This window comes from Oryzias latipes, chromosome 4 (genome assembly GCF_053564925.1).
Source record: "Oryzias latipes strain Hd-rR chromosome 4, Olatipes_Hd-rR_3.1".
Classification (NCBI taxonomy): Eukaryota; Metazoa; Chordata; class Actinopteri; order Beloniformes; family Adrianichthyidae; genus Oryzias; species Oryzias latipes.
Genome location: NC_136240.1, coordinates 31,755,724 through 31,782,877, shown reverse-complemented (window position 1 = coordinate 31,782,877; position 27,154 = coordinate 31,755,724). Strand labels below are relative to the sequence as shown.

Here is a 27,154-nt window from a genome sequence, read left to right as displayed (position 1 = left end):
TAGAAATCCCACATGTTGTTGGAGGGGATGTAGTTTTTTTTTCTGTTAGATTTCACAAGATGCTAATGACAAAAAGTTGATGCAGTGTGCCTTCCCAACAATTTGACCTAAACCCTCTCTCCTGTCAGGTCACATTGCTCTCTCGCTCGTCAGTCAGTGGGCCTTGGGTGTGGAGCAGGGGAAACAAAGGTCCCTCCCGAAATCTGTGATCGATGTGTGCCGCATGGTCTACCAGGCAAAATGCTCTTTAATTAAGGTATTTCCACATGTTTCTGTCAATGTTCATAATGTATTAAGATACATGGTTTTCATTTCTCTGCCTTTTTTCTTCGTCTAATTTATTTTAGACCCATCAGGAACAAGGCCGCTCGTACAAAGAGGTTTGCGCCCCAGTTATCGAGCGCCTACGCTTTCTCTTCAATGAGCTGCGGCCAGCTGTGAGCAACGATCTGTCCATTGTGTCCAAGCTGAAGCTACTGAGCTCTCAGCCACGCTGGAGGAGGATCACACAGAAACTCATCAGGGACCAAAGGAAAAAAAGAGGTGGGCCAGATCAAACCTACTGCTAGATTGGCAGGCAGCCGCCTTTCCTGTTTGTCATTGTTGTTTCTAAATCTGAATAAAAAAAAATATTTTAGTGCCTAAAAAGTCAGAGTCGACTGATGTAGAAGAGCCAAAACTGGAAAATGAGGAGACCAATGAAGAGGAACATCAAATCAGCCCCACCCCTGCAGAAGGGAAGCCCCTCCCTGTCAAACCACCCAAGGTTAGATTTTATAGCACTTGGGTTATAATCCTTAAAGTAAATGTTGAACTTCCTTTTTGATTTGCAGTAAGTAAAAAAAGTTGCTATACATTTTGCTTCACATCTAAAGTTTTTTTTTTTTCAATGTCACACTGTTTTTACTGTGCAGCAGAATAAATGGCAGCCGGTTCTCAACACTGTGGCTAACGTCCAGAGGTACCGCTGGCTGAAGCACAGTGTTCCCAGTGCCTTCTCTCAGTCCAGCCTTATGGCCAGCATAGTGGAGTTTGCACTGAAGGAGGAACCGCTGGACGTGGAAAAGATGAGGAAGTGTCTTCTTAAGCAGGTGAGTACCTGACCAAAAAAAAAGCGTTATTTGATTGTTTATGTATTGATCAGTGGTCCCCAATCTCTGGATCGGTACTGGTTCATGGGGCACTTGGTACCGGGCTGCAGACAATATAAATAAATAGTCATTAACATTATTTCTGTTTTTTTTTTTTATTATTCTGAAGGAAAATTATATTTTGGAAAACAGCCGGAATCCTTTGAACCAAGTCCATCTAACTCGCTCTTGATGCATGTCAAGACTTTTGTCTCGGTTATGTGTTTAAATAAATTAGCTGACGTGGCTGCTCTGACCCCTAAATAAAAAGCTCAAGGTCAATAAAATAACATTTTTGGAAAGTTTCCTTAGGCAGAACAAGTCTGAAGAAACTGAAGATGAGCGTTTGACTTCAAAGACAAAGAAATCTAGACTTCACATGAATCTTACTTGAAAAATTGATATTATTGTTATGGATTTATTGTGGATATGCCTCACATACTGTAGATTGTTGTTGTGGTGGTTGTTGTTAAATTTGGATATAATCTAGGCCTGCACAATATAAAGCAAATTTATCATTATCGCAATATCAAGCTGTGCAATACGAATAACGTTGTTTTGCCATTCGTTTATGTATCGCAAGTTACATCGTCATCGTGATATTTATCCATAATATGGCAAATCGAGAGTTTTCCTCATATCGTGCGGCCCTAATATAATCTTGTTTCTGATTTGTGGAAACGTGTCAAGAGGAGAAACTCCTCTGTGTTACACATCCAGCAACTAAAAAAACAAGATTTCAGCATTTCTTCAGTTGCAAAGATGCTGGAAGGCCATCCAGGGGCGGAAAAACTGCTTAATTTACACAGATCATAGCATACGCTGTCCAAGCTGGAAGCTAGAAGATTTTTCAAACAGATTCTGTGACTTTGAGAAACTGGAGCCCTGTGTGACATTTCTTTTTTTTTTTCTGTGTGACATTTCTTGTCAACCCTCTTCTGGATATGGACTTAGTGAGTTGTCAGGACAGACAGTTGACGTCTTCTCTGTTGATCGTGTGGAGATGGAGCGAAAACCCCAGCAGCATTTTTTTTCAGCACTTTGGGAGTTTAGTGGCAATTGTAAAAATTTCCACCAGGCTGCTCTGAAAATGGCAGCATTGTTTGGGTCGACATATCTTTCTGAATCTGCCTCTTCTGACATGACTGTCAAGTTCAGAACCAGACGAGCATTTAAATGACTCCATCAGAGTATAAACCTTACAGTCTCTGGTTGAATTCACGCATTGCCAGGCTTCTCACTGACAATTTCTTCGTTTTCAGTTGTGAATATTTGAAGTGTGAATAAATGTTACCAAACAATAAGTAGTTTTCTGACTGTATCATTATGATAACGTAGCTCAGTGAGCATAAAAGGGTTGGAGACCTCTGCTCTAGAGCAAACAAATTACCTCATCAAAATCAAAAGACAAATTCTAAATCCATATCAAAGCTGCAGTGATCCTGCATATACCAACTTATTTCTACTGAGTTCTTTAGAACCTGTTTGTACACGTGTAGCATTTTGTCCCTCGTGTTATTTTAAATTATTGGTTGAAGCGATAAGCCTGTGAAGAGTTAACATTTAGAAAAATATGCCAAAGTCTCTGAAAATGTGTTATGGTGAAAAGTATTCAATATTGAAAAAGGTACAGATCAGAAAGCGGTATCTGATTAGGAGTATTGCCACTGACATCAAAACGTTTGGATTAATGCCCAGTCTGCGTCCTCTTGCTCCTGTTTTGGTCTCGTTCTAATTGCTTTATTGAGGCACTGTGTTGTAAAAAAATACCTTTTTTTTGTTTTACAGCTGGAGAGGGCTGAGGTGAGACTGGAGGGCATCGACACCATGCTGAAACTGGCTTCAAAAAGCTTCTTACTGCCATCTGTGCAGTATGCCATGCTCTGTGGCTGGCAAAGGGTCATACCCGAGGGGACCAACATTGGGTAAGTCAGGAATTAAACACCAACTCTCAAACATGCAGTGCCAACAATAATAAAATACTTCTCCAATTTTTATTTTTTTCCAACTCAAAGCTTCAGAAAGGGAAGATGATTATGATTATGAGGCCTGAGTAAGCGGGATCCAACATTCTAATTCTCCTTTCTAGAGAGCCATTGTACGACTGCCTGAAGGACGTGGATTTGATTCCTCCGTTCAATCGCATGCTTTTGGAGGTGACTTTTGGGAAGCTGTATTCTTGGGCTATCCAGAATATTCGCAACATCTTGCTGGAAGCCAGCGCTCGCTTTAAAGAGCTAGGTGAGTGCTGTGCAGAGATGCTTTAGTCTCACATCCTCCTCAATTGCGGGCATTCCAAAGAGGGGGAAAAAAAAAAGACATGCTGCTTTTATTTGTCCCTTTAACCAGGTGTGCAGCTGGTTCCCTTACAGACCATCACCAATGAGAACCCAGCAGGACCAAGCCTTGGCACCATTCCACAGGCTCGATTCCTTCTTGCCATGATACACATGCTGTCCTTGAAACATGGATCTAATAGCCTCAGTCTGCTGTTGAATTCAGGCATATTGGCTCTCACCCAGAGTATCCTCAGGCTCATAGGTGAGCGCTGTCCTGTTAAAGACTCATGAAGTGTGTTGTGATCTAACTATTTGTGTGATTGGCCATTTCCAGGACCCAGTACGGACAGCAGTGAGGAGGATCTGAGCGCGTGTTCACATGGAGGCTCAGCCACCGTCCTGGAGGAGTCCAGAAAAGAGGCCGCCCCCACTCCTGTACCTGCCTCTGGCCCTGAGCTGGCTGCTATGATGAAGATTGGCACGAGGGTCGTCAGGGGAGTTGACTGGAAGTGGGGAGATCAGGTACCCCTAATCACGTTTACTTTGTTCATTTATGAAAGGAAAGTGTCGTGAAGCAATGTTTTGTGTGCTCTTCAGGACGGTCCACCACCGGGTCTCGGCAGGGTCATTGGGGAACTGGGTGAGGATGGATGGATCAGAGTGCAGTGGGATACGAGTAGCACCAACTCCTACAGAATGGGCAAAGAGGGCAAATACGACCTTAAACTTGCAGATCCACCTCCAGCTGCCCAGCCCATCACCGAGGACTCCGACACGGAGGACGACACAGGTCAGTTCCCTCTGCATCTTTGGAATAAACCTGAACTGTAGCATACAGCTTAAACTTTTACGTGTTCTTTCTTTTGAAGAAGCTGACTTGGTAGAGAAAAGTGGCCACCCCACAGCAATGATGCTGACCAGCACAGTCAACCTTCTGAAAACGCTCTCGCTGTCAGCTGGCATCTATGCAGACGTTCTACAGTCAGATGCTACATGGACTCTCTGCGGGCTACTGAGGATGCTTGTGGAAAGTGGAGCAAATGACAAATCGGGTAACGATACAATTTACCCTTCAGCAAGTGACCATTATTCAACGTGGATGTTTAGAGAAGTGCCGGTGTGTGTTGGCTGAATGTCGTCTCTGTTTGTTAGGCTGTCACTCCCACAGGCGAGTGTCTCAGGAGCAGCACAGAAGCTGGTGCACTCTGGGCTTCATTCGCAGCATTGCTTTGAAGCCACAGATCTGCGGCACCCTGAGCACCTCTGCATGGATTAGCCTGCTCGTCCAAATCGTCGAGGGTCACCAGTCTTTCAATGCCATTACTCTGCAGAGACAGGTGGGTTATGTGGATTCACAAACCAACTAATCCAAAGAAAGGGATTGCCCACAATGCAGGACAGGAGTGCTTGTCCTCTTGTAAACTTTACTAAACAAAATTCTGCTTTTATTTTACTTTCCAGATACTAGTGCTCCGTCTCCTGCAGGCAGTCCTGCCTTCATGGGACAAGACCGAGCGCTCTCAGGACATGAAGTTCCTGGTGGAGAAGTTGTTTAGCTTCTTGGGAAGCCTTCTGAGCACCTGTTCATCAGACCTGCCGCTTCTCAGAGGTACCATCTTGGATCAGGCTCAAAGTTGGTTCCTTAGTGATGTGCATTTTAAAATGATTGATTATCCACGTAGAAGGCTCCTCAAGAAGGAGGAAGTCCCGCCCACAGGCCTCTCTGACGGCCACACACAGCAGCACGCTGGCAGAGGAGATCGTGGGCGTCCTGCGTACCCTCCACTCCCTTGGCCAGTGGAACAGCCTAATCAACGATTACATCAACTCTCAATTGAGTTCCATTGGAGACGTGATGGCAGGCTGCCAGTCTGAGTCTGTAAGCCAACTGCATCTCCTCAGTTCAGCTGCTGGGATGCATAAACCTTAGAATATTGTCTGCTTTGTGACTTTTGGAAAACAAATATAAACCTGACACGGCACGTCTTCTGATTGTAACTTTCTTTGCTTTTTTATGTATTTATTTATTTTTTAAGTGTTTCTTGGAGGACTTTTTTCCTGACACAGAGGGTCCAAGAGTGGGAAGTCTGATGGCAGTGCTGGCTGTGATTGGTGGAATTGATGGGCGTCTCAGACTTGGGGGGCCGGTCATTCATGAGGAGTATGGAGAGGGAACGGTTACACGCATTACACCAAAAGGACGCATCACTGTCCAGTTTCACGAAATGAGAACCTGCAGGGTTTGCTTGCTCAGCCAGCTCAAACCGGTACGGTATTTGTATTTATTGTTATGAAAATTTTTATTTATTTATCAGCAGATAATTATTATAAAATGTCAAATATACAGCGGCAGTAACTTTGAAAGCCCCACAACTGGTCCTGTTTTAGTTATCAAGACCAAAAGAGTTCTTTTTGCTTTAACTGACTTGTGTTTATTCCCTCCTGTGCAGCTGCCTGCAGTACCCTTCTGCGTGCAAAACCTGCCTTTCACTGAACCCATGTTGGCAGTTTGGGCCCAGTTGGTCAGTCTGGCTGGAAGCAAACTGGAGAAACGAGGCATGAAGAAGTCTCTGAGTCGAGGCCTCACAGGTGCAGAAAGCAGCATAAACTTTGTGTGTCCTTGCATTGTTCAAGACTACCGTATATTTGAGTGAATGAATGGGGAGGAAATCAGTAGAAAGGTTAGACGTACTGTACTGTTTTCCAGCTGATCAAGTGGACATCCACTTGCTGCGATGCCAGCAGCTGAGGCTTTACATTTTGAAGGCGGGACGGGCTCTGCTCTGTTACCAGGACAAACTCCGGCAGATCCTCTCACAGCCAGCCGTCGCTGACATTGGACCCAGCCCCACTGGTGAGACTCAGCGCATTTTACAAGACCTTAAATATATTTTCAGGCAACATTATTTTGTTTTGTTTTCTGAGTGTTTTGATGACTATTTGTTTTTTGCTGGAATTTGGCTTAGTGCAGTTCAAGATTGCACACCATTTGAAAGTAACTGTTGTAGTACCGGTAATCATGTCTGAATCTTTTTCATTTAAGCATTGTTAATGCACAAATAATGCTTTAATCTGTGTAAAATATTGCATTTCTTTTCAGTTTTGCTAAATATTGAAGCACGTTTTTGCCGTCTATTCATGCAGAAGATCCAGTTGTGGCCTCTCCTGATGTTGGAGACTTGTCCCCTGAGGGTCCATTACCTCCACTGATTCTCCTGCAGCAGCTTCTGTCTGCTGCCACTCAGCCCTCTCCCATCAAAGCTATATTTGATAGGCAAGAGATGGAGGTATGTCAGAAACCAGAAAGCCATTTAATACTGCAGCCGTCAGATGAAGAGCATGTGTGTTTTCTGCATGCGTAGGCTGCGGCCCTGGCAGTGTGTCAGTACCTGGCTGTGGAGTCTGCACACCCGTCTTCCCCGACGTTTGAGGAGAGCAGTTCCAGTGAGGCCACCACGCCTGTCACCGTACAGCATGTCAGACCACCCAAACAGAAGAAACAGAAGACCTCCCCAATACCCCCTCTACCAATAGTCCTCCAGCTTATGGAAATGGGGTTCCCACGGAAGAATATTGAGTTTGCTCTGAAGTCACTGTCTGGTACTACAGGCAGCGCCTCTGGCATTCCAGGTGTGTCTTTCTAGAACAGAAACCTGTGGTTGTGAGAGCTGAAATGTTTCGTCTCCTGCAGACAATAACAGAACTTTTCATCAGGTGTTGAGGCTCTAGTGAGCTGGCTGCTGGATCACCCAGATGTTCACGTCACTGAGCTGTCGGATGCTGACACTGTGTCCGATGAGTACTCTGATGAGGAAGTGTTGGACGAGCTGGTGGAGGCGGAGCCAGCGTTTTCTGTGGTTAGCTTTTATTTATTTCCTGCTCACCTCTCAACCATCCAAACCAAACTTGATCCATTGATTTATTTATGTATTTTTTTTGTGTCTCCTGCATTAGCCTGCTGGTGCAGTGGTGACGGAAAGCCAAACCTATAAGAAGAGATCAGATTTCCAAAGCAATGATGATTATGCCATGTACGTCAGAGAGAATATACAGGTAGGAGTGGAAGGTTTTGAAGAGTTTCTGAGAATGCACGAGAATGCCAAACGTACTCACTGGGCTTCTCTGCAGGTGGGGATGATGGTGAAGTGCTGCAGGACGTATGAGGAAGTGTATGATGGTGACGTGGGGAAGGTGATTAAGCTGGACAGGGATGGCCTTCATGACTTGAACGTGCAGTGTGACTGGCAGCAAAAGGGAGGAACCTACTGGGTTCGCTACATCCACATTGAACTTCTGGGTAAATGGCTTCTATGTATTAATATAATATCAAGTAGGGATGCGATGAATCATTTTCATCTTGGTTTGATTCAGACCTCAATTTTTGCATCACGGTTTTGGTTATATATATAATTTGTGGATTACAAAATGACAACAAAGAAATCGTTTTTTAAATGTACTAATAATCTGTATCAGTGAACACAAAACACCATTTTATTTTATTTTATTTTTTTTTACACATAATGGTTAGGAAAATGCCTTGACCACTTTTTCATAATTCCTTGTCAGGATTCCCACCACAAAGTTCTCCTTCTCATATAAAAATTGGCGACAAAGTCAGAGTGAAGCCCGCAGTGACAACACCAAAGTACAAGTGGGGTTCTGTCACCCACAGGAGTGTTGGAGTAGTAAAAGGTAAACAGAATTATTAGCCTTTTACTTGCTTTTGTTTTTTCAAGTATTTGTGTTTTGTGACATTTCTTTTTGTTGCAGCTTTTAGTGCCAATGGAAAGGATGTGATTGTAGACTTCCCACAGCAGTCCCACTGGACGGGCTTGTTGTCCGAAATGGAACTGGTACCCAGTGTTCACCCTGGTGTGAGGTAAAATGTCAACGTTAGGAGGGGAGGAAATGTCTGATTCTATGTTGGGTTTTAAGGGTGATGCTCTCTGCAGGTGTGATGGCTGTCAGATGTTCCCCATCAATGGCCCCAGGTTCAAATGTAAGAACTGTGACGACTTTGACTTCTGTGACAATTGCTTTAAGACTCGCAAGCACAACACAAGACACTCCTTTGGCCGGATCAATGAGCCTGGTTAGTCTCGGATTCACAAAGGATTCGCAGTGGAGTCTTTAGGGTGCATGTTAATTTGTTGTTTCCTGAACACCAGGCCAGTCTCCGGCCTTTTGCGGCCGTTCAGGAAAACAGCTGAAGAAGCACCACAACAGCCAGCGGGGAATGCTAATTGACGATTGGTCTCGTTCTGTGAAGAGCCTCAGCGTGTCATCCTCAGTAAACCAGGCGTCTCGCCTCATCGACTGCAGCGATCAGTGCTGGCAGTCCTCAGGCTCACAGGGGAAGGTGGGAAGACGCCTTTTAGTGTCTGTGTAGTGAGGGTTTTATTCTCAGCATTACCTGACCGGCTGCCCCCCCTTCTCTGTAGCATTGGATTCGGCTTGAGCTGTTTCCAGACGTTCTTGTGCACAGACTGAAGATGATTGTCGACCCTGCAGACAGCAGCTACATGCCATCACTTGTGGTGGTGTCAGGTGACAGAAACTCAAAAATGACATTGTGGATTAATCGCTTGGAATTTCAACAGATTTTTTTTATCACACACAGCTTTTACCGTCGACATTTCAAAAACTGTGCCTCTTGTGTTTTACCCAGGTGGAAGCTCTCTGAACAATTTAATTGAGCTCAAAGCAATTAACATCAATCCCACAGACACCACTGTCCTACTCCTCAGTGATTGCACCGAGGTCAGCATGTCTTAATTTGTGCCTTTAACATTACTGATCATTATCTTGTGTGGTGGAATAAATTTAACACATGGTTTAATTTTACACAGTTCCACAGATATATTGAGATTGCAATCAAGCAGTGTCGCAGCTCCGGTATAGATTGCAAGATTCACGGACTAAACATTGTTGGACGCATCCGAGCGGATGAAGAAGACCTGGCTACTGTCCCTTTTCTGGCATCTGACAATGAAGAAGAGGATGATGAGAAAACAGCAGCTGGAAGGTAGGAAATACAAGTGAAAATGACGTTTTACTTGACAAGTGTAATAAAAGTTTAACTTTTGCAATATGTTGGTGTACAAATTTGGTACAAATTTCTTATCTTGTGGCTTAACAGCTGTGATAAAGTATAAAAAGTGTATAGCAGGAGTGTTTCTGTTTGCTGCCAATTAAAAAAATATGCACAATAACACACTGTAAAGACAACCAAGTCAAAGTTTAAACTCATTTTTTTCATTTTGTTTGCCTCAGTCTTGCACGTAAGAAGTCATCTGGTTTGGAGTCGGCAGCCTCCATCCGAACCAAAGTCTTTGTTTGGGGTCTGAATGACAAGGACCAGCTGGGAGGACTCAAAGGCTCCAAGGTGCTGCTTGCAAAAACGTTAAAGGCACAACCTAAAATGAAGGCTATGATATTTCATAAACTGCTTAGAGACGTGCCGTGTTTCCTAATCACCTTAATGCTCCCTGCAGATCAAGGTTCCCTCTTTCTCTGAAACCCTCTCTGCACTGAATGTGGTGCAGGTGGCTGGTGGCTCCAAAAGCCTCTTTGCTGGTGAGTTAAAAAAAGAAAAGAAATGTTTTTACAAAATCTGTTCAGTTTGTCACCATAAAAACTTGCTTTTGCAGTGACTGTGGAGGGAAAGATCTATGCATGTGGTGAGGCCACCAACGGCAGGCTGGGCCTGGGCCTCTCCAGTGGGACCATCCAAATCCCGCGTCAGATCAGTGCCCTGAGTAATTACGTAGTGAAGAAGGTGGCAGTTCATTCTGGTGGACGCCATGCCATGGCTCTCACGGTGGATGGGAAGGTCTTCTCTTGGGGCGAAGGAGACGACGGCAAACTGGGGCACTTCAGCAGAATGTGAGTTTTTGTCCTCACGTTTCAGTCAAAGTAGAATACCTGAACCTAATTTTAATTGTCATTTACCAGAATGTGTTTTACATGACTGTACTGAACATTTTATGATAGAAACATATAAAAGTTGACCGTTTCTGATTATGAGACAATAACGATGTCTTGTTCTGGAAATAGGAACTGTGATAAGCCCCGACTGATTGAGGCCCTGAAGACCAAGCGCATCCGCGACATCGCCTGCGGCAGCTCCCACAGCGCCGCCATCACCTCCAGTGGAGAGCTGTACAGCTGGGGTTTGGGTGAATACGGCCGCCTCGGACACGGGGACAACACCACCCAACTGAGGCCTAAACTGGTGTGTGCACAAAATGAGTCCCCTATGACATAGGAGTGTCCGCCCTGTAAGTGGAAGGTCGTGAGTTCAAATCCAGCCCGAGTCGTACCAAAGACGTTAAAAATGGGACCCTGTGCCTCCCTGCTTGACACTAGGCCTTGAGGGGTTGGATTGGGTTGAACCACCAAATGGTTCCCGAGCGCGGCTGTCTGCATCTCACCGCTCAAATGCGGAGAACGAATTTCGCACACCTAGGTGTGTGACGGATATCTTATATTAATATTGATCTTAAAGTCACTTTGGGACTACAATAGATGCAACATTAAATACAGCTAAGTGTCCAAAAATATGTCTTTGCGGTTTTTGTTTTGACACCGTTTTCCCATGATTGTTTGTTTTTGCCCTTAGTTTTTGTTTTTAGGAGGTTTGGTTTTGAGCGTCTCTCACTTTTCCTCTAGGTGAAGGTGCTTCTGGGACATCGTGTTATCCAGGTGGCTTGTGGCAGCAGAGATGCTCAGACTCTAGCGCTCACTGATGAAGGTACTGCGGTCTTAAACTGTTGAAATACTTTTGGACACCAGATGGATGCGTTATTTAGCAATTTAGATTCTGTAACCAGGAAGACATTTAAAAATGAAAAAGCTCCACGTTCAGACCTCTGAGTGTGCTTCAGCAGTGTCTGTTGTCTGTCAGGTCTGGTGTTCTCCTGGGGTGACGGCGATTTCGGGAAGCTTGGCCGTGGCGGCAGCGAGGGCTGCAACATTCCACAAAACATAGAGCGGCTCAACGGGCAGGGTGTCTGTCAAATTGAGTGTGGAGCACAGTTTTCATTGGCTCTGACAAAATCTGGAGTGGTCTGGACCTGGTAAGACTTGATGGATGCTACATTAAAATCCCTTACCTGCCTTTGGACTCCAACCTTTTATAAATATGATTAAAATTAGGGGAAAAGGTGACTACTTCCGATTGGGTCATGGCACTGACGTCCATGTGCGAAAACCCCAGATTGTGGAGGGGCTGAGAGGGAAAAAGATTGTCCATGTTGCTGTTGGAGCGCTACACTGTCTGGCCGTCACGGACTCTGGGCAGGTTCGTTCCAGCCTCCATGTGTGGAATGTTTCTGAATGTGAAGATGGTTCCTTGACTAGCCAAATAAAACACAAACTCTTGCCTTTTTAAGGTGTACGCATGGGGAGACAATGACCACGGGCAACAAGGAAACGGCACCACTACAGTCAACAGGAAACCCACCCTGGTTCAGGGTCTGGAGGGACAGAAAATCACCCGGGTTGCCTGTGGCTCCTCCCACAGCGTGGCCTGGACCACTGTGGATGTGACCACACCCTCAGTTCATGAGCCAGTACTTTTCCAGACAGCCAGAGACTCCCTTGGAGCTTCCTATCTGGGTAATCCTGCTTTCTCAAGAAACTCTCTCATTACACTCTTCTGTACATTTTACTTAAACCTAAACATTTCTTGACCGCTCCCCCTCATGGGTTGTTTTGTAGCAATGAAGATGTTAGAAAATAGATCTATCTGCAATCTTCACGCCTCCAAAGGCTTCTTTACTGTTGACCTTCAAGATATTAAACAAGACTGAATATCCTTTTATAAAAGATTATTTAATGTTGTTTGGGGCTACATAGCATCAGAAAAGTGAAATTATCATTAGGAATGATGTCTGTACACTGGGACAGAAAGTTTTGGGAATAGAAACTGATAAAATATCAAATCAAAAAAGCGAGAAGTTTTTCTTCTCTGAAGAATAAGAATAAATCACCTAATGACATTGTCAGACCAAGAGTTTCACTGTCATTGTGTTTTCCCAGTGACGTGTCTGAGATCAAACCATAAGTAATATAAAAAAAATCTAGGTGCAAAGTGGATTTTCCAGATCAGTCATTGGATGTAAAAGCAGTGAAATTCTGCAAGTTTGTAGATTAAAGCACAGATTTTTGCAGGTCAAAGTTCAAAGGACCTGCGAGCCCCAACTCCTCTTCTCCTACAATTGAAGTTCTTAAAGTTTGTCCTTAGCTGTGATGTGTTTTACAGAGCATTAGATGTCATTTACTGTAGCTCATAAAATGTTGACAAATGAAATAAGTGATGCGCCCTGCTCGCTGTCCATGCCCTACCTTCTGCGAATTGTCTGGATCAGGTGTGTTCAGTAGTGATGGAGAAATGATGCTCCACGAAGCACTGAAGCGTTCCATTCAATGCGACTCTTAAACCCAATGCTCAAAGGTGTTGGAGCAAATTGTTTGCTCTACTGCGCCATCAAGTGGACATAACTGTGGTTGTGGTGGAAAGATTTGTATGAACAAACGAATGATTAAGTATGTAAATGTGTGTGATATCAACTTAAATTATGTGCGTTTTCATGATACAATGGTGTAGTTAAAAGAAAGTAGGAGCTCACTGGCGATGGGGATTTAATGTCACTGCTTGTTTTACTTTATGGCTGTAGTTTTGTGACATTTTTATTCATTTTTAGTAACAGCGACTAAATCGGGAGGCTTAATAAATTGTCGCTAAACTCTGACTGTCCATAACTCTCCCTCAGACACTCATATTCTAAAATGGGCCTGAAGGATTTATACCAACGTTTAAGACTCGTGGCACAATCCCAACCGCTTCCTGATTTAGTGGCATGGTACAGCCGGCCAGCGAGGCGTCGTACATCCTAATTTTTTACTCTTCTGTTACTCTGCGCACTCCCCGAAGCCGTGATGCAGATCGTTACATTACTAGTGTCCAGCCAAGTAAGGCCTTATCCTGATCCAGCCAATCAGCTGTGAATAAGGAAGGAAGAGCAAAACTCAAAGCAGGATGGTGGATTTTTGAGGCCTTATTGATAAAAGGTTGCAGCGTAAGGGACAAAAACGACCTGCTGAAGGACTTGTGCACTAACTCTTGCATGTTTGGTGTTGGGAAAACACAGGTGTTCAGTCTGACAGCGACTCGTCGGCAGCGAGCAACAAGATGAGCGGGCAGAACAGCTTGAAGCCCAACCGACCTTCTCTGGCCAAGATCCTTCTCAGTCTGGATGGGAATCTGGCCAAACAGCAGGCTCTGTCTCATGTACTGTCCGCTCTGCAGATCATGTATGCGAGGTACGCCATGAGAAGGCTTTTGGTCATCCTGGTCTACTAGACCCAAGATTTCACACGCAAATGAGTTTAATTTCTTTTTGCACCCGATTCTACTCTTTATCTAATATTGCAGTAGAAGTTGTCATTGCATAAATTGAGTATGTGTGCTACTGCAACTGTAGTTTTGTAAAGTGTGTGAGCGGTTTGGTTGGATTGATGTGATGTGATCTTCCACAGGGATGCAGTGGTTGGTGCACTGATGCCAGCCAGCATGATTCTTCCTGCAGAGTGTCCTGCCAGCTCTCCCATTCCCCCATTAGATTCCTCCTCTTCATCCTGTGACAGTGATGACGAGTGCCCTCCGGTCCCTCCTGAAACGGAAGAACAAGTCAGTCCAAATCCTTGGCAGGAGAAGAAGGGAGAGGTCAAGATTACAACTTGATGATCTGCTGTTTTTTTTCTTTTCTTTTTCTTGTAGATGCTTTGTTTCATGAATTATCAAAAGGTTTTGAGCAAAGTAGTCATCAAAATTGAGCAAGGAAGAACAGTTTTTAGAAAAATAAACTGCTTCTCCTTTTTAAATAAAGAAAAAATATGGACAATTTTAATTTTTCCTCACTATTTTTAATCTGCTTGGTCAGAGAATGTGAATCTCATTGTCGGTCAGAAAAACATTAAATCTAGGAAGTTTTGAACCTTTGACAAAGTTTTTTTATAAAGTGTGTCATACATTTATAGAGTCAATCTTAGATGAGTCTTTAATGCTTGATTAAATATTATTAATATTGTAAGAGTTTAAATGAGTTTCTGATACTATTAGTTCACTATATTCAACCTGAAGTCCTTCAAATAAAGAAAGTTGAGTTGTTTTGGTGTTGAAAAGGAGTTTTCTGTGTGTGCAGGTTCCCACATCAGAGGATGCCGTCACCCCGTCGTCAGCTGTGACTCCATCCGCCTGCGGGGCGTCCTCCCGTCCTTTCATCCCCGTCACTGATGACCCCGGAGCAGCCAGCATCATCGCTGAGACCATGGCAAAAACAAAAGAGGTGCTTGATAATGATGATGCAGAGTCTGTGCGCTCAATGGGATGTCCCCATCCCGAGCATTTCATCACCTTTTTGACTTTTCTCAGGACTCGGAGAGCCAGAGTAAGGTGGTTGGTCCAGAGCCTCAGTACTTGGACGAGTTCACCAGCCTCCTTGTGCCTGACGATACCAGAGTCATGGTGGACCTGCTGAAGCTGGCAGTGTCCTGCCGTGCTGGGGAGAAAGGCAAGGAGGTCCTGTCTGCTGTCCTGTCTGGCATGGGTACAGCGTACTCCCAGGTACTGAGCTGATTCCCAAGCATGCAGGTGTTCTGCGGACCTGCGCTTTGGTCAGTCATCGTCTTTGCGCCTTGCTTGTGCAGGTTGCTGACATGCTGTTGGAACTGTGCGTTACTGAACTGGAGGACGTTGCCACAGACTCTCAGAGTGGCCGTCTCTCCTCACAGCCCGTGGTTGTTGAGAGCAGTCATCCATACACAGACGACACATCCACCAGTGGCACTGTTAAGATCCCAGGCAAATGAAAAATACAGACTTTTGTTTTTTCAATTGGGTAAAGTTTGTCCACATCAGAACTTTTAAAAGTCAACATCTACTGTCCTGCAGGTGCAGAAGGTTTAAGGATAGAGTTTGATCGACAGAGTTCAACTGAAAGACGCCACGATCCACTAACCATCATGGATGGAGCCAACAGGATCGTCTCCGTCAGATCAGGTGATTGATAACATTGGATTCTTTTGTTAGAGAAGCAGTTCAGGGATAGGAATCAAAAGTTCACCCAGCATTTTTGTGTCGCAGGCCGAGAGTGGTCGGACTGGTCCAGTGAGTTAAGGATCCCAGGAGATGAGCTCAAATGGAAGTTTACCAGCGATGGTTCGGTCAACGGTTGGGGCTGGCGCTTCACCGTCTATCCCATCATGCCTGCAGCTGGTGAGCCTCATGATTAAAACCTGACTTTTTAAAAGAGATCAGATCTCAAGGAGCATGGAAGTTCTGGTCAGAGGAGATGACTCCAAGGAATGGCGGTTTGTGAGTTATCAGGTCTGTAAGCAGACCTTCTAAAGTAAACTGTATTTTGGTTTAAAATTTGATTTATGACATCTTGGTTAAGAGACGGACATTCAGCTTTAGATCATTTAAATGTATTCTTTGTTTAAGAAAAGAATTATGTACCCACTTCTGCTAGATTATCTCCTTGACTTGTTTTTTGTTTTTTTTGAAGATGGCAATGCTTTTCTGTTGTGTAATAGTGCAGCCATGGCTGCTTTGTGACTTTAAGCTCGTCTTTCTTCAGGTCCCAAAGATTTGCTGTCTGATCGCTGCATTTTGTCCTGCCCTTCCATGGATTTGGTCACTTGCCTGCTGGATTTCAGGCTCAACTTTGCTTCCAACAGGAGCATCGTTCCTCGTCTAGCTGCATCCCTTGCTGCTTGTGCGCAGCTGAGTGCACTAGGTATGAAACAATCAACGTTTCCCATCATCCTCTGAATTTTTGTCCAGATGCTAGTAGAATCTTTCGGTATAAATTGGTTTGAAACATTTGATAAAGAGATTTCTGGGATCTAATTTGTAAAAATGTTTTTTTTTTCTATGCTTCTTTTCCAACAAAGCAAGTTCCACGTTGCAGGACTAATTAAGGTTTCATTTTTATTGTTGACTGAGACCCTTGCATTAATGACTCTGTGACCTGTAGCTGCCGGACACAGAATGTGGGCCCTGCAGAGGCTGCGCAAACTTCTGACCACAGAATACGGTCAGTCCATCAACATAAACCGGCTGCTGGGTGACGGCGACGGAGAAGCTCGGTCCATTGTGAGTAAAGCTTGACAATTTTCAAATGTCAATTTAGCTTGTTGTTTTAATTTATGTAAATGTCTTGATGGTGTGGGTAAATAAAGCCCCCGGATAAGCTCAGGATTTGAACCTAATTAAAAATACTTTTAGAAAAAAAACCCCACCAAGTTGGTAATGTTGTTATAGCAAAATAACAGAAGGAACTTTCTTTTTAATCCAAAATTTACATTTATAAAACAAGTTTTCAGAGTTGGTAAGCAGTTGTAGCTGTTTTTTGGAAGAAATTATAATTAATATAATAATAATAATAATAATTAAAAGCTCCTCTTTTCTGCCGAGGTTCAGTTACACGACAAAAGGGAAAAAAAAGATTTTTTCCAGTTAAAAAAATCAGTGGCTTAACATCGAAAAGATTATGTTTTCAGAAAACCCTTTAAAGGTATAAACAGGTAGAAGTTTGTTAAAAGTTGAGTAGTGTGTCCTTGCTATATCGCAGTCTTACTGTTCTTTTGTGTGAAATTTTGTGTCTTTTCTTTTCTACCCTTCTGGGCCACCGTACTTTTCTTTAACAGTTTGTTGTGCATTTACATGCTGATTGGCTGTAGACTTTGTCTATCAATCTCCTCCATGCCGTGTCTTCTTTACAGAAACATGCAGCTCTCCACGTAGATAAAAATCTGATAAAAAATTCTGTAATACTGGACTTATTTTTCTAGAAAACTTTAATTTTTGGGAGTTTAAACAAGAAAAAGTGTCAAAACAATCGCATCCATCTAAGAAAGTGTTTTAGTGAGAAGCTTTACAGCTTTAAAACATGCAGAATCCGACTTCCAGGGTTTCGTATAGTGTGAATTTTTTGGGGGGAAATAAACGAGAGAGCAGTGAATTTGTAATAAAAATGTAAAATTGAGCAGAAAGTTTTTTTTCCCTTTTTTTATTAGAATCAGTTTAGTGTTTTGGCAGTAACACTCAACCTTTAAACCAAAATTTGATGGGATAACTACAAATACATAATAAAATAAAACAAAAACTAAAAAAATGATCTTTTATTATTGTTAATTGGGACAGGTGATGCTTTATAAGTAATGCTTAGGCATTTTTCTTTTTTGTATTCCAACTGGAGAAAAGTGGAGAAAGTAAATTTGAACATGAAATTTAATGGAAAGCACTAAGTTCAGTTGAATTATGTGATTCCTTTATCATTTTTTTTTAAAACGATATAAATAATAGGAAGTGTGACAAACTCCATCCCTTCAAAGCTGCACTGTTGACTGTTGTGAATTGACCTGTGAAAAAACAAGAGTAGAATAAAAAATAAGTGACAACAAGTCTTGAAAACATGTTTATTTCTATCTACTTTTCATCTTATTGTTGACGTTTAGCATTTTTCTGCATCGTCTTGAATTTGATGTCGACTGCTGCACAAACACTCGCTCCAGAAAACTTAACCTTATAGTTCGGTTTTTATGAAATCTCTGGATTCTTTTTTTTTTTCTTTAAGACTGCAAAATCTGGGCTTCAGAAAACATTGGGAGTAAAGTGATTGGTGTTTCTTTCAGAGCTTCACCGGCAGCGCTCTGGCTGCTCTTGTGAAGGGGCTTCCTGAGGCGCTGCAGAGGCAGTACGAGTATGAAGACCCCATCGTCAGAGGAGGGAAGCAGCTGCTCCATAGTCCATTTTTCAAGGCATGTCAGCAATATTTGGTGCCGTCATTTGAATTTCCATGGACATGAAGGCTAACTTTGATATTTTATCTAGGTGTTGGTCGCTCTTGCTTGTGACCTGGAGCTGGACACCTTACCCTGCTGCGCTGAGACCCACAAGTGGGCGTGGTTCCGTCGCTATTGCACTGCCTCCAGAGTGGCGGTGGCTCTAGATAAGAGAACGTCTCTGGCAAGAGCCTTTCTTGATGAGGTAACTGTTGCTGGATGCTGTCGGCCTTCTGTGTTCCTGTTCTCAAACGTTCTTACACCTTGCTGCGTGTTCTTCACAAGGTTACAAAGAAAATCCGAGAGCTTATGGCAGATCACGAGAACATGAGTGGACTCCACGAAAGCCACGACTTGTTCAAGCGCGAGCACGATGAGCAGCTGGTGCAGTGGATGAACAGACGCCCGGATGACTGGACTCTTTCTGCTGGCGGGAGCGGCACGATATATGGCTGGGGTCACAACCACAGAGGGCAGCTGGGGGGCATAGAAGGGGCAAAAGTCAAGGTGCCCACACCCACCGAGGCTCTCGCCACCCTGCGGCCAGTACAGCTGATTGGAGGAGAGCAGACTCTATTTGCCGTCACTGCTGATGGAAAGGTCTGAATTATCTTGAGCGCAGCTTCCTTGTGGGTGATGTGATGGATGGATCCGCTTGGGTTTGGGAGGATCTCACGTGATTTCATCTGTTTTCACAGCTGTATGCGACGGGATACGGAGCTGGGGGCCGTTTAGGCATCGGCGGCACAGAGTCCGTGTCCACGCCAACTTTACTGGAGTCCATCCAACATGTTTTTATAAAGAAGGTGGCTGTAAACTCTGGAGGGAAGCACTGCCTGGCCCTTTCTTCTGAAGGAGAAGTTTACTCCTGGGGAGAAGCGGAAGATGGAAAGCTGGGCCATGGGAACAGGAGGTCAGAGCTTCATCATCACCATCAAGGACAGCATGGATGATATCATGGCGGTGTGAAAGAAGACCAGGTTGAAGTCTGGTGCTTTTCTGCTAACTGGAGGTTTTTCCTAACTGTAGCCCCTGTGATCGTCCTCGTGTGATCGAATCCCTGAGGGGAGTGGAAGTGGTGGATATTGCAGCTGGAGGGGCGCACAGCGCCTGCATCACCGCCAGCGGAGAGCTCTTCACCTGGGGCAAGGGTCGTTACGGACGACTGGGTCACGGCGACAGCGAGGACCAGCTTAAGCCAAAGCTGGTTTGTGATCCCTCTGCTCAGTTTCTCACAAGATTCAAAGTGTTGCTCACCTAATATGAACCAATGAACCGTCTGCTTGGTTTATCCAGGTGGATGCACTGCAGGGTCACAGGGTCATCGATGTTGCCTGCGGCAGCGGGGATGCTCAGACTCTGTGTCTAACTGATGATGACATGGTTTGGTCCTGGGGAGACGGAGACTACGGCAAGCTGGGCCGAGGAGGCAGCGATGGCTGCAAAGTCCCCATGAAGGTAAAGCAGATTAGCCGAAAGAAACAAACTACTTTGTCAAATAAGGTGGGAAAGTCCCTCCAGGATTTCAAACGTTTTTAATTGTTTAAGTCTAAAGGGAATGTTAACCTTTCTCCAAAGTTGCGGAAAATGTTATGCGATCTCTTTGGCTATCAATCAAAAATAAGTGTCTGATTTATTGTTGCACCAATAAAACTGCTTGAGAGTCTTTGACACCTTATGGCAAAAACAACGTTTTTACTTTTACACCTTTATTTTAAAATGTTTGAAGCAAAGTTGATCTTGCTCAGTGGGCCTGTGGTAGAGTGTCTACCCTGTGACAGGAAGGTGAGTTCAAATCCAGGCTGAGTCAAAGACTCTAAAAATGGGACCCAATGCCTCCCTGCTTGACACTCAGCCTTGAGGGGTTGGATTGGGACCATATGGCCAGCGACACCAGTTCAATGTGTCTGCAGCTCACCGCTCCTCCAGGATGGGTCAAATGCGGAGAACAGATTTCGCACACCCAGCTGTGTGACAGATAATGGGACTTTAACTTTAAAAAATAATGCTCTAAATCCATCCGGAGCTCAGGCTTGGTCTAGATGAAGAACAGTTGTATTACCGTAGTCAGATTCCTACAAAGCAGTTATGGAAAACATTTGATTAGGAAAAAGGACACCATACCTGCCCTCATAGAAAAGTTTTTTGTTTTTTTTTTGGATTCTCAGAAAAAAACAACTTTTATGGATAAAAATATTCTCCTGAAATCTTATACCAAGGTCTGGGAAACTACTCGATTCTGATTGGCTGCAGGATAAAAAAGGGAGAATGGAAGCTCCAGCTCCATAACCTGAATGTTCTAGATTATTGTGGTAGTTGGTAACTGGAGCAACAGACACTTGGAAAATCAGGTTATGAACAACTTTATTAAAAAAAAAGAATAAATTGTTTGTTTGTTAATCCGCTGTTAATGATCAGGGTGAATAGTATAATAGACATGGTGGATAAAGAGGGATCTAGAAAACGACTTCTGGACTTTGTTGCTGTAAAACAAATGTTTGCTTTTGTCATTTGGACAAAAACAAGGCGTAAGAGATGAACTTTCCCTCTGAAATGATGACATTTAGCGTAAATACCACTTTTCTCCGCTGCAGCAAAGCGAGGGGGGTGTAGGCTTAGCGGCAGTTACCACGACAACGCAATGATTTAATTTTTTATTTTATTCTTTCTATCTGTAGATAGACTCCCTGACTGGTCTTGGAGTGGTCAAAGTGGAGTGTGGGTCTCAGTTCTCTGTGGCGCTCACTAAATCTGGGGCCGTGTACACATGGTGAGTCCAGTACTCCTGGCTTTTTTTTGTGTCTGTGTTGTGGGGGGGAGGGGTCGTGCATTCTTAAATGTATTTTTTGTTTAAAGGGGTAAAGGGGACTACCATCGATTGGGCCACGGCTCTGACGACCACGTACGGCGACCCAGGCAGGTGCAGGGTTTACAAGGGAAAAAGGTTATCGCCATCGCCACCGGTTCACTGCACTGCGTCTGCTGCACAGAGGACGGTAGGAGGAACCTTCTTGATGTCTGCTCATTTAGTTTTCATTTTTAGTTTATCTATGTTGAGTGTCAGTCCCCTATAAGGCGTCACTATTTCTGCGCCTCAGGAGAAGTCTATACGTGGGGAGACAATGACGAGGGGCAGCTCGGAGACGGGACTACTAACGCCATCCAGAGGCCACGCCTGGTGGCTGCACTGCAGGGGAAGAAGATCAACAGGGTGGCCTGTGGCTCTGCTCACACCCTCGCCTGGTCCACCAGCAAGCCCACTAATGCTGGGAAGATGCCGGCACAGGTGCTGCCTTCAAAGCAACCCCTCCACCGCTGTTTCCAGTAGACGGCATTCATTTTTTAAGAACATCTTCTATAAAAATCAGTCTCGTCTTTGCCACTCAGGTTCCCATGGAGTACAACCATCTGCAGGAGATCTCCGTCATGGCCCTGAGGAACAGGTTGCTGCTGCTGCATCATTTCTCCGAGCTTTTCTGCCCCTGCATACCCATGTTTGACCTGGAGGGTCGGCTGGGTCAGACGGGTCACGGGCCCTCAGTTGGCTTTGATACCCTCAGAGGCATCCTGATCTCCCAGGGCAAAGTATGTCAAAGCCATGATCCTTATCCACGTTTTTAACTGTCATAGAACCTAAAGGAAATGTTTTCCGTACAACAGGAAGCAGCTTTTAGGAAAGTGGTTCAGGCTACAATGGTGAGGGACCGTCAGCATGGACCTGTGGTGGAACTGAACAGAATACAGGTACAATCAGGAACCCATTCATGTTTTGTTCCCATGTAGAATCTTTCCTTTTGCGGTTTCTTCCCAGCTCTTACTTTCAGTGGGCCCCCCCTCCCCACACATGGCTCCTGAGTTTTTCATGTGATGTCTGTGATATTTTCTGTTATTCCTCTGTGCCGTGTGGGAGGCGTGTCTGACTTTACTCCCCAGATTCTTGGCTTTCTTTCATCTGCGTTGAGGGCAGGTCTGTGTCATCCCGCCATTCGCTAATCAGGCCGCTCTAATTTACCTTGTTTGGCCTGCAGGTGAAGCGCTCCCGCAGCAAAGGCGGCCTGGCAGGCCCTGATGGAACCAAGTCTGTGTTTGGTCAGATGTGTGCCAAAATGAGTTCCTTCAGCCCCGACAGTCTGCTGCTCCCCCATCGGGTGTGGAAGGTTAAATTCGTGGGTATGTCCATTCAACCTCCACTCAATAAGTCTGGTTATTTATTTATTGAAGGTATGATTTTGTTTCAGAAAAGGACGGTTTAATGCTTTAATTTCTCTGCAGGTGAGTCCGTGGACGACTGCGGTGGAGGCTACAGTGAGTCCATCGCAGAGATGTGCGAGGAGCTTCAGAACTCGCTGACGCCGCTCCTCATCGTCACGCCGAACGGCCGCGACGAGTCCGGCGCCAACAGGGATTGTTTCCTGCTTAACCCAGCTGCCAAGTCACCTCTGCACATGGGCATGTTTCGCTTCCTAGGTATAATCCACATAATCCCTCGGTCAGGCCCACGGTGATCATTTCAAACAAACCGAAAATATACTTTCAATAAAAACAAACAGAAATACGCTCTTCATCGATGAAACACCTGCTCTAAACATGTGAACCCTTCTAAAAAAAACCTAGAACTTTACAGAGTCATTTTTGAAGGCCGCCTCCTCCGTGCAAACAGTCAGCTGATGCTGGTGTGATGTGTGGGTAATGCGCTCAACCTTGCTGTCTGCAGGAGTTCTCCTTGGAATTGCAATTCGAACTGGAAGCCCCCTGAGCCTGAATCTGGCAGAACCGGTGTGGAAGCAGCTGGCAGGGATGAGCCTGACCATCGCCGACCTTAGTGAGGTTCGTGCACGTCCCTGCCTCGGTGCATGTGTGTGAATGATCCAGTCAAGTGGATGGACTCGATGTGATGCTGAAGGACTTAGATCTAACACTTTTCTTTTCCTTAGTCAGCGCCATCACTTCTCTAAGAAATAAGAAGAAACAGTCCACTGAGTTTTCAGTTTCTCCATTGCCTAAAGAGAGGAGCAGCTTTAACAAAAATGAAGATCAGAGGAACTTAACCTATTTTTTAAAGTCCCACTCCGATCATCTTTTGATCCATTGTAAAAGCATTCCCAGTGGTTTCTTAATCATGACAAAAATGGCGTCGTTTTCTCGCAGAGCGGCACCAGATCATCAGAAATTCACCTCTGAGTTGTGGACTGCTGGTATGGATGTAAGCCCACGCTGATATCCCATCATCCCTTTGTTTGCACTCTCTCCCGCTATCTTACAGCCCCTCGCAACCGCTAGCTAAAAGTAGCAGTGCATCAAACATGGCCAGCGATATTGTACATGTAGTACAGTGTTGAGCCTCACTCCAGCTCAGACCAGGAAAATGAATGGATCTATTTGTCTGCAAGTGGATGCATCAGAATGGAGCAGAGCAGTGACACTTTGGCCCCGCCCATTTCACTTGCTGTGTCACAAAAGAGGATTTTCAAACGGCATCCCCCCCCCCCCCCCCCCTACACCTGATTCATCCAGATTTGAGTAAACAAATACCCAGCAATGAAAATTTGGGTCTTTGAATTGTTTTTGCCATTTCCAGCAGGCTAGCAACCCTCCAAACAAGATTTAATGCGAATCGGCAGCAACATCAATCTGAAGAGTTGTGGTTGAGGTGAACAGAATGTTGACCTCACGTTTACATTTTTAGAGTTTCACATGCCTGGTGTCAATTTAGCATGAGGTTTTTTCTAAGCCATTGGTTTATTTTGTCAGTCTGCTTGAACGCAGTTTAGTTTGTTGTGGTGAGAATGGAGAACTTCCCTGAACGAGGTGACTATCTCGTACACGAATGTGAATCTTCCTAAACTTTAAGCTCATTTTTTTTTAGCTAAAGCGCCGGAGGACGTGCCCTTTTTTATTACATTTGTTTGATTTTATAACCACAGATTTAACTTTTAGTCTTACCTTTAAAGTTTCAGGGAAAATCAGCACAATGACTTCAAGAATGTTTCCTCATCAATTCTGTTGATAAGAAGTCGAGTCGCTTTCCGTCTCTGCCCGAACCCCTTCACCTTGGAGCTACAGAAATAGTTATGCAACACCTCCAGCTCACATGATCAGCATTGTGACCTACAGAAAAATCACATTCCTATACATTCCTCCACAGATTAAAGCCTAAGCCCATCAGCCTGCAGTTCTACAAAGGACTCCTAAAAATTCCGTAAACCTCACTTTTCATAACAAACCTTTTATGAACTTGCTTTCCTCCAACCTTTGTGCCGTGTGCGTAAAAGAGGCGTCGTGAGTCGACTCGTGCTCTGATCATACGCCTCTGAACCTACAATGGAGGAAGAGCTGACAGGAGAGAAGGCCCTTTTCCTCTCAAAGCTGCGTTTGTTGTGTGGTTTTGCCCGTGAGGGATTCAAAAGGTTAAATGGGAAGTGAATTTAGCACAAGGCGATCAGTGTGGAGCTCACAGGACATGATCCGTGGGCTCCTTCTCATTCACGTGTGTATGAAAGCACTCGAGTTCATATATGCGCCCAAAACACAAGCTTGTAATGAAGTAGCAACGATTAATGCTCTTTTAACCACATCTTTTTTGTTATTTAAAGGCAAAAACTGAAAATTCCCAGTTTAAAGATTCCGATCATCTTTTGATCTGTTGTAATAGCGTTTCTAGTGGTCTTGTATTGTGCCGTTTTCAGACAAAATGAAAAGAAAAAACTGTTTCTGCAGAGCAGCAAGAGTTCATTTAAGAAATCATGTTGAGTCGTGGGCGGGACCATTGGCACAGAGCAAGCCCGCACCCACTTCCAGTCACCCATCTGCTAGCTTACAGCTCCAAAAGCTAACAGTAGTGGTGCAACAAAAAAAGCTAAGCAATATCAGAGCTATTCAGCCGTACAGTTCTGAGTCCGATGCCAACTCAGACGAGGAAAACAAAGACGTTCATGGATCTATTTGTCTACAAGTGGAGCAGGGAGGTCGTGGCCTGCCCAACGTATTTTCTAAGTTACAAATGCAATCTTTTCCAAACTGCAATTTTTTTGTCTGCTCTTGATTTCACTAGGATTTTAAATAAGGAAATACTCAAATGGAATATTTCCTCCATTGTCAGAAAAATGCCACAAGAACATGTTTAATTAATTCACTTTATTTCAGTCTCAGATGCGGTCGATAAAAGAAGACTGATACGACATACATAATTATAGAAAATAATAAACAATAAAAAAAAAAACTACAGTTTACAACCATTTAAATAGAGTATAATCTATTTAAATGGCGAAAGTGTAGCAGAATGAGCTTCTTTTGGGATCAGTCAGAGACATGATAATTGCATTTTTAGACTTGTCCAGGCGTTCCATGAGGCTGTGGGTATGATGGCGTAGTAGTGCTTCATAGGTGGGGATGTGAGCATCCACAAGCAGCTGACTGGCTCTGTACCACCTGGGCAGCTGGAGCAGAAGCCTAAAGCCATCTTTATAGGTCACTATGAATCTACGGAGCGTCCCACGTCCATAATTCCACCACAGAGGAGTGTAGTAAGCTCTGAATAACGAACGTCAGCATATTTGCCTGAGCATTCGGTTTACAGTATTGTCTCTGAATGTCTCTGTCATCCCGCCAATCATCACAATGAAATGTCCAAGATATTTGATAATTGAGGTTTGTTCCAGAGGCTTTTCCCAAAGCTTAATAACAGGAAAGTTTACAAATCTTTAAATACATGTGCAGCCTCTTTGCTTCTGCAGAAATTAAGAGACAAAACTGCATCATCATGTGAAGACGGATATAAAAGGTTTTGACGCTTCAGAAACAGTTGTGTTGTAACTCAGTACAAACATGGAAGAACAGAAACGCAGCGATTAAATAAAATGAGTGGATTTCGCTTTCATTAGCCAAATCATCTAAATTAAACGAGAAATTCCCAAATATATTTTGGTTGGTAAAATGGTTAGTTAAAAAATGAATAAATATGAATAATGAAAAATGCAGTGGACCTCATGTTTAGGTGTAAGCGCACCAATAAAGCATGGGTCTCATACTTTAAAACTGATATTCACCAAACTGCTGTCAAATGAAAACAATGATGTGCTGTTTGAATTCTGAGGGGAAAATATCTCTAAATGTATCGAGCCTGAAATATTTGCATCGTATTTTGGTGGTTGTAGGTTGATAAGGATTTTATTCCGGGTTTGATGTACATCCGTGACAACGAAGCCACGTCTGAAGAGTTTGAGGCCATGACCCTGCCCTTCACGGTGCCCAACGCCAGCGGCCAGGACATCCAGCTCAGCTCCAAGTATTCCCACATCACGCTGGAGAACCGTGCAGAATATGTCCGCCTGGCAATTAACTACAGGTGACGTGCTGTTATTTTTAGAAAGCTGTTTTGAGTTTGTCCTCCTCTTCAGCCCTTTACTCGTCTGGTGTTGCAGACTCCATGAGTTTGACGAGCAGGTGTCCGCCGTGCGGGAGGGGATGGCTCGGGTGGTGCCGGTTCCCCTGCTGTCTCTTTTCACTGGTTACGAGCTGGAAACGATGGTGAGTCGTTGCACCAAAGGCCCCTGGGATTTCCTGCCCGCAGATGTTCATGTCTGGCTCTCCTTCAGGTGTGTGGAAGTCCAGACATCCCCCTGCATCTGCTCAAGTCGGTGGCCACATACAAAGGGGTGGAGCCAACAGCGCCACTCATACAGTGGTTCTGGGAGGTGATGGAGTCGTTCTCCAACACAGAGAGGTCTCTCTTTCTGAGGTTCGTCTGGGGTCGCACCCGGCTGCCGCGGACCATCGCTGATTTCCGGGGGCGGGACTTTGTAGTGCAGGTAAGATTCCCTACAGCCTCTTAAATCACGACTTGTTTGCCACCAGTATCGACTCTCCCAATTCCTTCATTCTATTTTATTGAAT

At 44.4% G+C, this 27,154-nt stretch overlaps 1 protein-coding gene across 8 annotated transcripts in view; it reads left to right on the top strand.

Annotated features, from left to right (window-relative positions):
- herc2 (HECT and RLD domain containing E3 ubiquitin protein ligase 2) overlaps positions 1-27,154 on the top strand; it is a 60,254-nt gene that overhangs the window by 31,537 nt on the left and 1,563 nt on the right. For 5 of the 8 annotated variants that reach the window (XM_078946286.1, XM_078946287.1, XM_023954502.2 and 2 more), the window contains exons 29-90: positions 129-256; positions 348-543; positions 639-766; positions 915-1,091; positions 2,919-3,055; positions 3,220-3,371; positions 3,480-3,671; positions 3,744-3,931; positions 4,007-4,199; positions 4,279-4,461; positions 4,562-4,746; positions 4,871-5,018; positions 5,092-5,288; positions 5,446-5,676; positions 5,860-5,998; positions 6,117-6,263; positions 6,554-6,696; positions 6,772-7,039; positions 7,124-7,266; positions 7,364-7,462; positions 7,538-7,706; positions 7,976-8,101; positions 8,180-8,288; positions 8,362-8,501; positions 8,578-8,768; positions 8,851-8,956; positions 9,078-9,169; positions 9,259-9,434; positions 9,683-9,794; positions 9,904-9,985; positions 10,060-10,294; positions 10,466-10,643; positions 11,081-11,162; positions 11,316-11,487; positions 11,567-11,711; positions 11,803-12,028; positions 13,564-13,735; positions 13,952-14,138; positions 14,617-14,760; positions 14,847-15,038; positions 15,122-15,275; positions 15,366-15,473; positions 15,558-15,689; positions 16,054-16,212; positions 16,453-16,571; positions 18,113-18,238; positions 18,312-18,467; positions 18,548-18,862; positions 18,961-19,175; positions 19,292-19,469; positions 19,559-19,720; positions 20,941-21,032; positions 21,119-21,258; positions 21,361-21,548; positions 21,650-21,847; positions 21,923-22,006; positions 22,291-22,432; positions 22,535-22,729; positions 22,977-23,089; positions 26,416-26,606; positions 26,683-26,788; positions 26,857-27,069. In XM_078946286.1, the coding sequence (XP_078802412.1) occupies positions 129-256; positions 348-543; positions 639-766; positions 915-1,091; positions 2,919-3,055; positions 3,220-3,371; positions 3,480-3,671; positions 3,744-3,931; positions 4,007-4,199; positions 4,279-4,461; positions 4,562-4,746; positions 4,871-5,018; positions 5,092-5,288; positions 5,446-5,676; positions 5,860-5,998; positions 6,117-6,263; positions 6,554-6,696; positions 6,772-7,039; positions 7,124-7,266; positions 7,364-7,462; positions 7,538-7,706; positions 7,976-8,101; positions 8,180-8,288; positions 8,362-8,501; positions 8,578-8,768; positions 8,851-8,956; positions 9,078-9,169; positions 9,259-9,434; positions 9,683-9,794; positions 9,904-9,985; positions 10,060-10,294; positions 10,466-10,643; positions 11,081-11,162; positions 11,316-11,487; positions 11,567-11,711; positions 11,803-12,028; positions 13,564-13,735; positions 13,952-14,138; positions 14,617-14,760; positions 14,847-15,038; positions 15,122-15,275; positions 15,366-15,473; positions 15,558-15,689; positions 16,054-16,212; positions 16,453-16,571; positions 18,113-18,238; positions 18,312-18,467; positions 18,548-18,862; positions 18,961-19,175; positions 19,292-19,469; positions 19,559-19,720; positions 20,941-21,032; positions 21,119-21,258; positions 21,361-21,548; positions 21,650-21,847; positions 21,923-22,006; positions 22,291-22,432; positions 22,535-22,729; positions 22,977-23,089; positions 26,416-26,606; positions 26,683-26,788; positions 26,857-27,069 (9,896 nt within the window). The remainder of the gene's footprint in view (positions 1-128; positions 257-347; positions 544-638; positions 767-914; positions 1,092-2,918; positions 3,056-3,219; positions 3,372-3,479; positions 3,672-3,743; positions 3,932-4,006; positions 4,200-4,278; positions 4,462-4,561; positions 4,747-4,870; positions 5,019-5,091; positions 5,289-5,445; positions 5,677-5,859; positions 5,999-6,116; positions 6,264-6,553; positions 6,697-6,771; positions 7,040-7,123; positions 7,267-7,363; positions 7,463-7,537; positions 7,707-7,975; positions 8,102-8,179; positions 8,289-8,361; positions 8,502-8,577; positions 8,769-8,850; positions 8,957-9,077; positions 9,170-9,258; positions 9,435-9,682; positions 9,795-9,903; positions 9,986-10,059; positions 10,295-10,465; positions 10,644-11,080; positions 11,163-11,315; positions 11,488-11,566; positions 11,712-11,802; positions 12,029-13,563; positions 13,736-13,951; positions 14,139-14,616; positions 14,761-14,846; positions 15,039-15,121; positions 15,276-15,365; positions 15,474-15,557; positions 15,690-16,053; positions 16,213-16,452; positions 16,572-18,112; positions 18,239-18,311; positions 18,468-18,547; positions 18,863-18,960; positions 19,176-19,291; positions 19,470-19,558; positions 19,721-20,940; positions 21,033-21,118; positions 21,259-21,360; positions 21,549-21,649; positions 21,848-21,922; positions 22,007-22,290; positions 22,433-22,534; positions 22,730-22,976; positions 23,090-26,415; positions 26,607-26,682; positions 26,789-26,856; positions 27,070-27,154) is intronic. The other 3 variants (XM_023954498.2, XM_023954499.2, XM_023954501.2) reach the window with 3 other exon arrangements.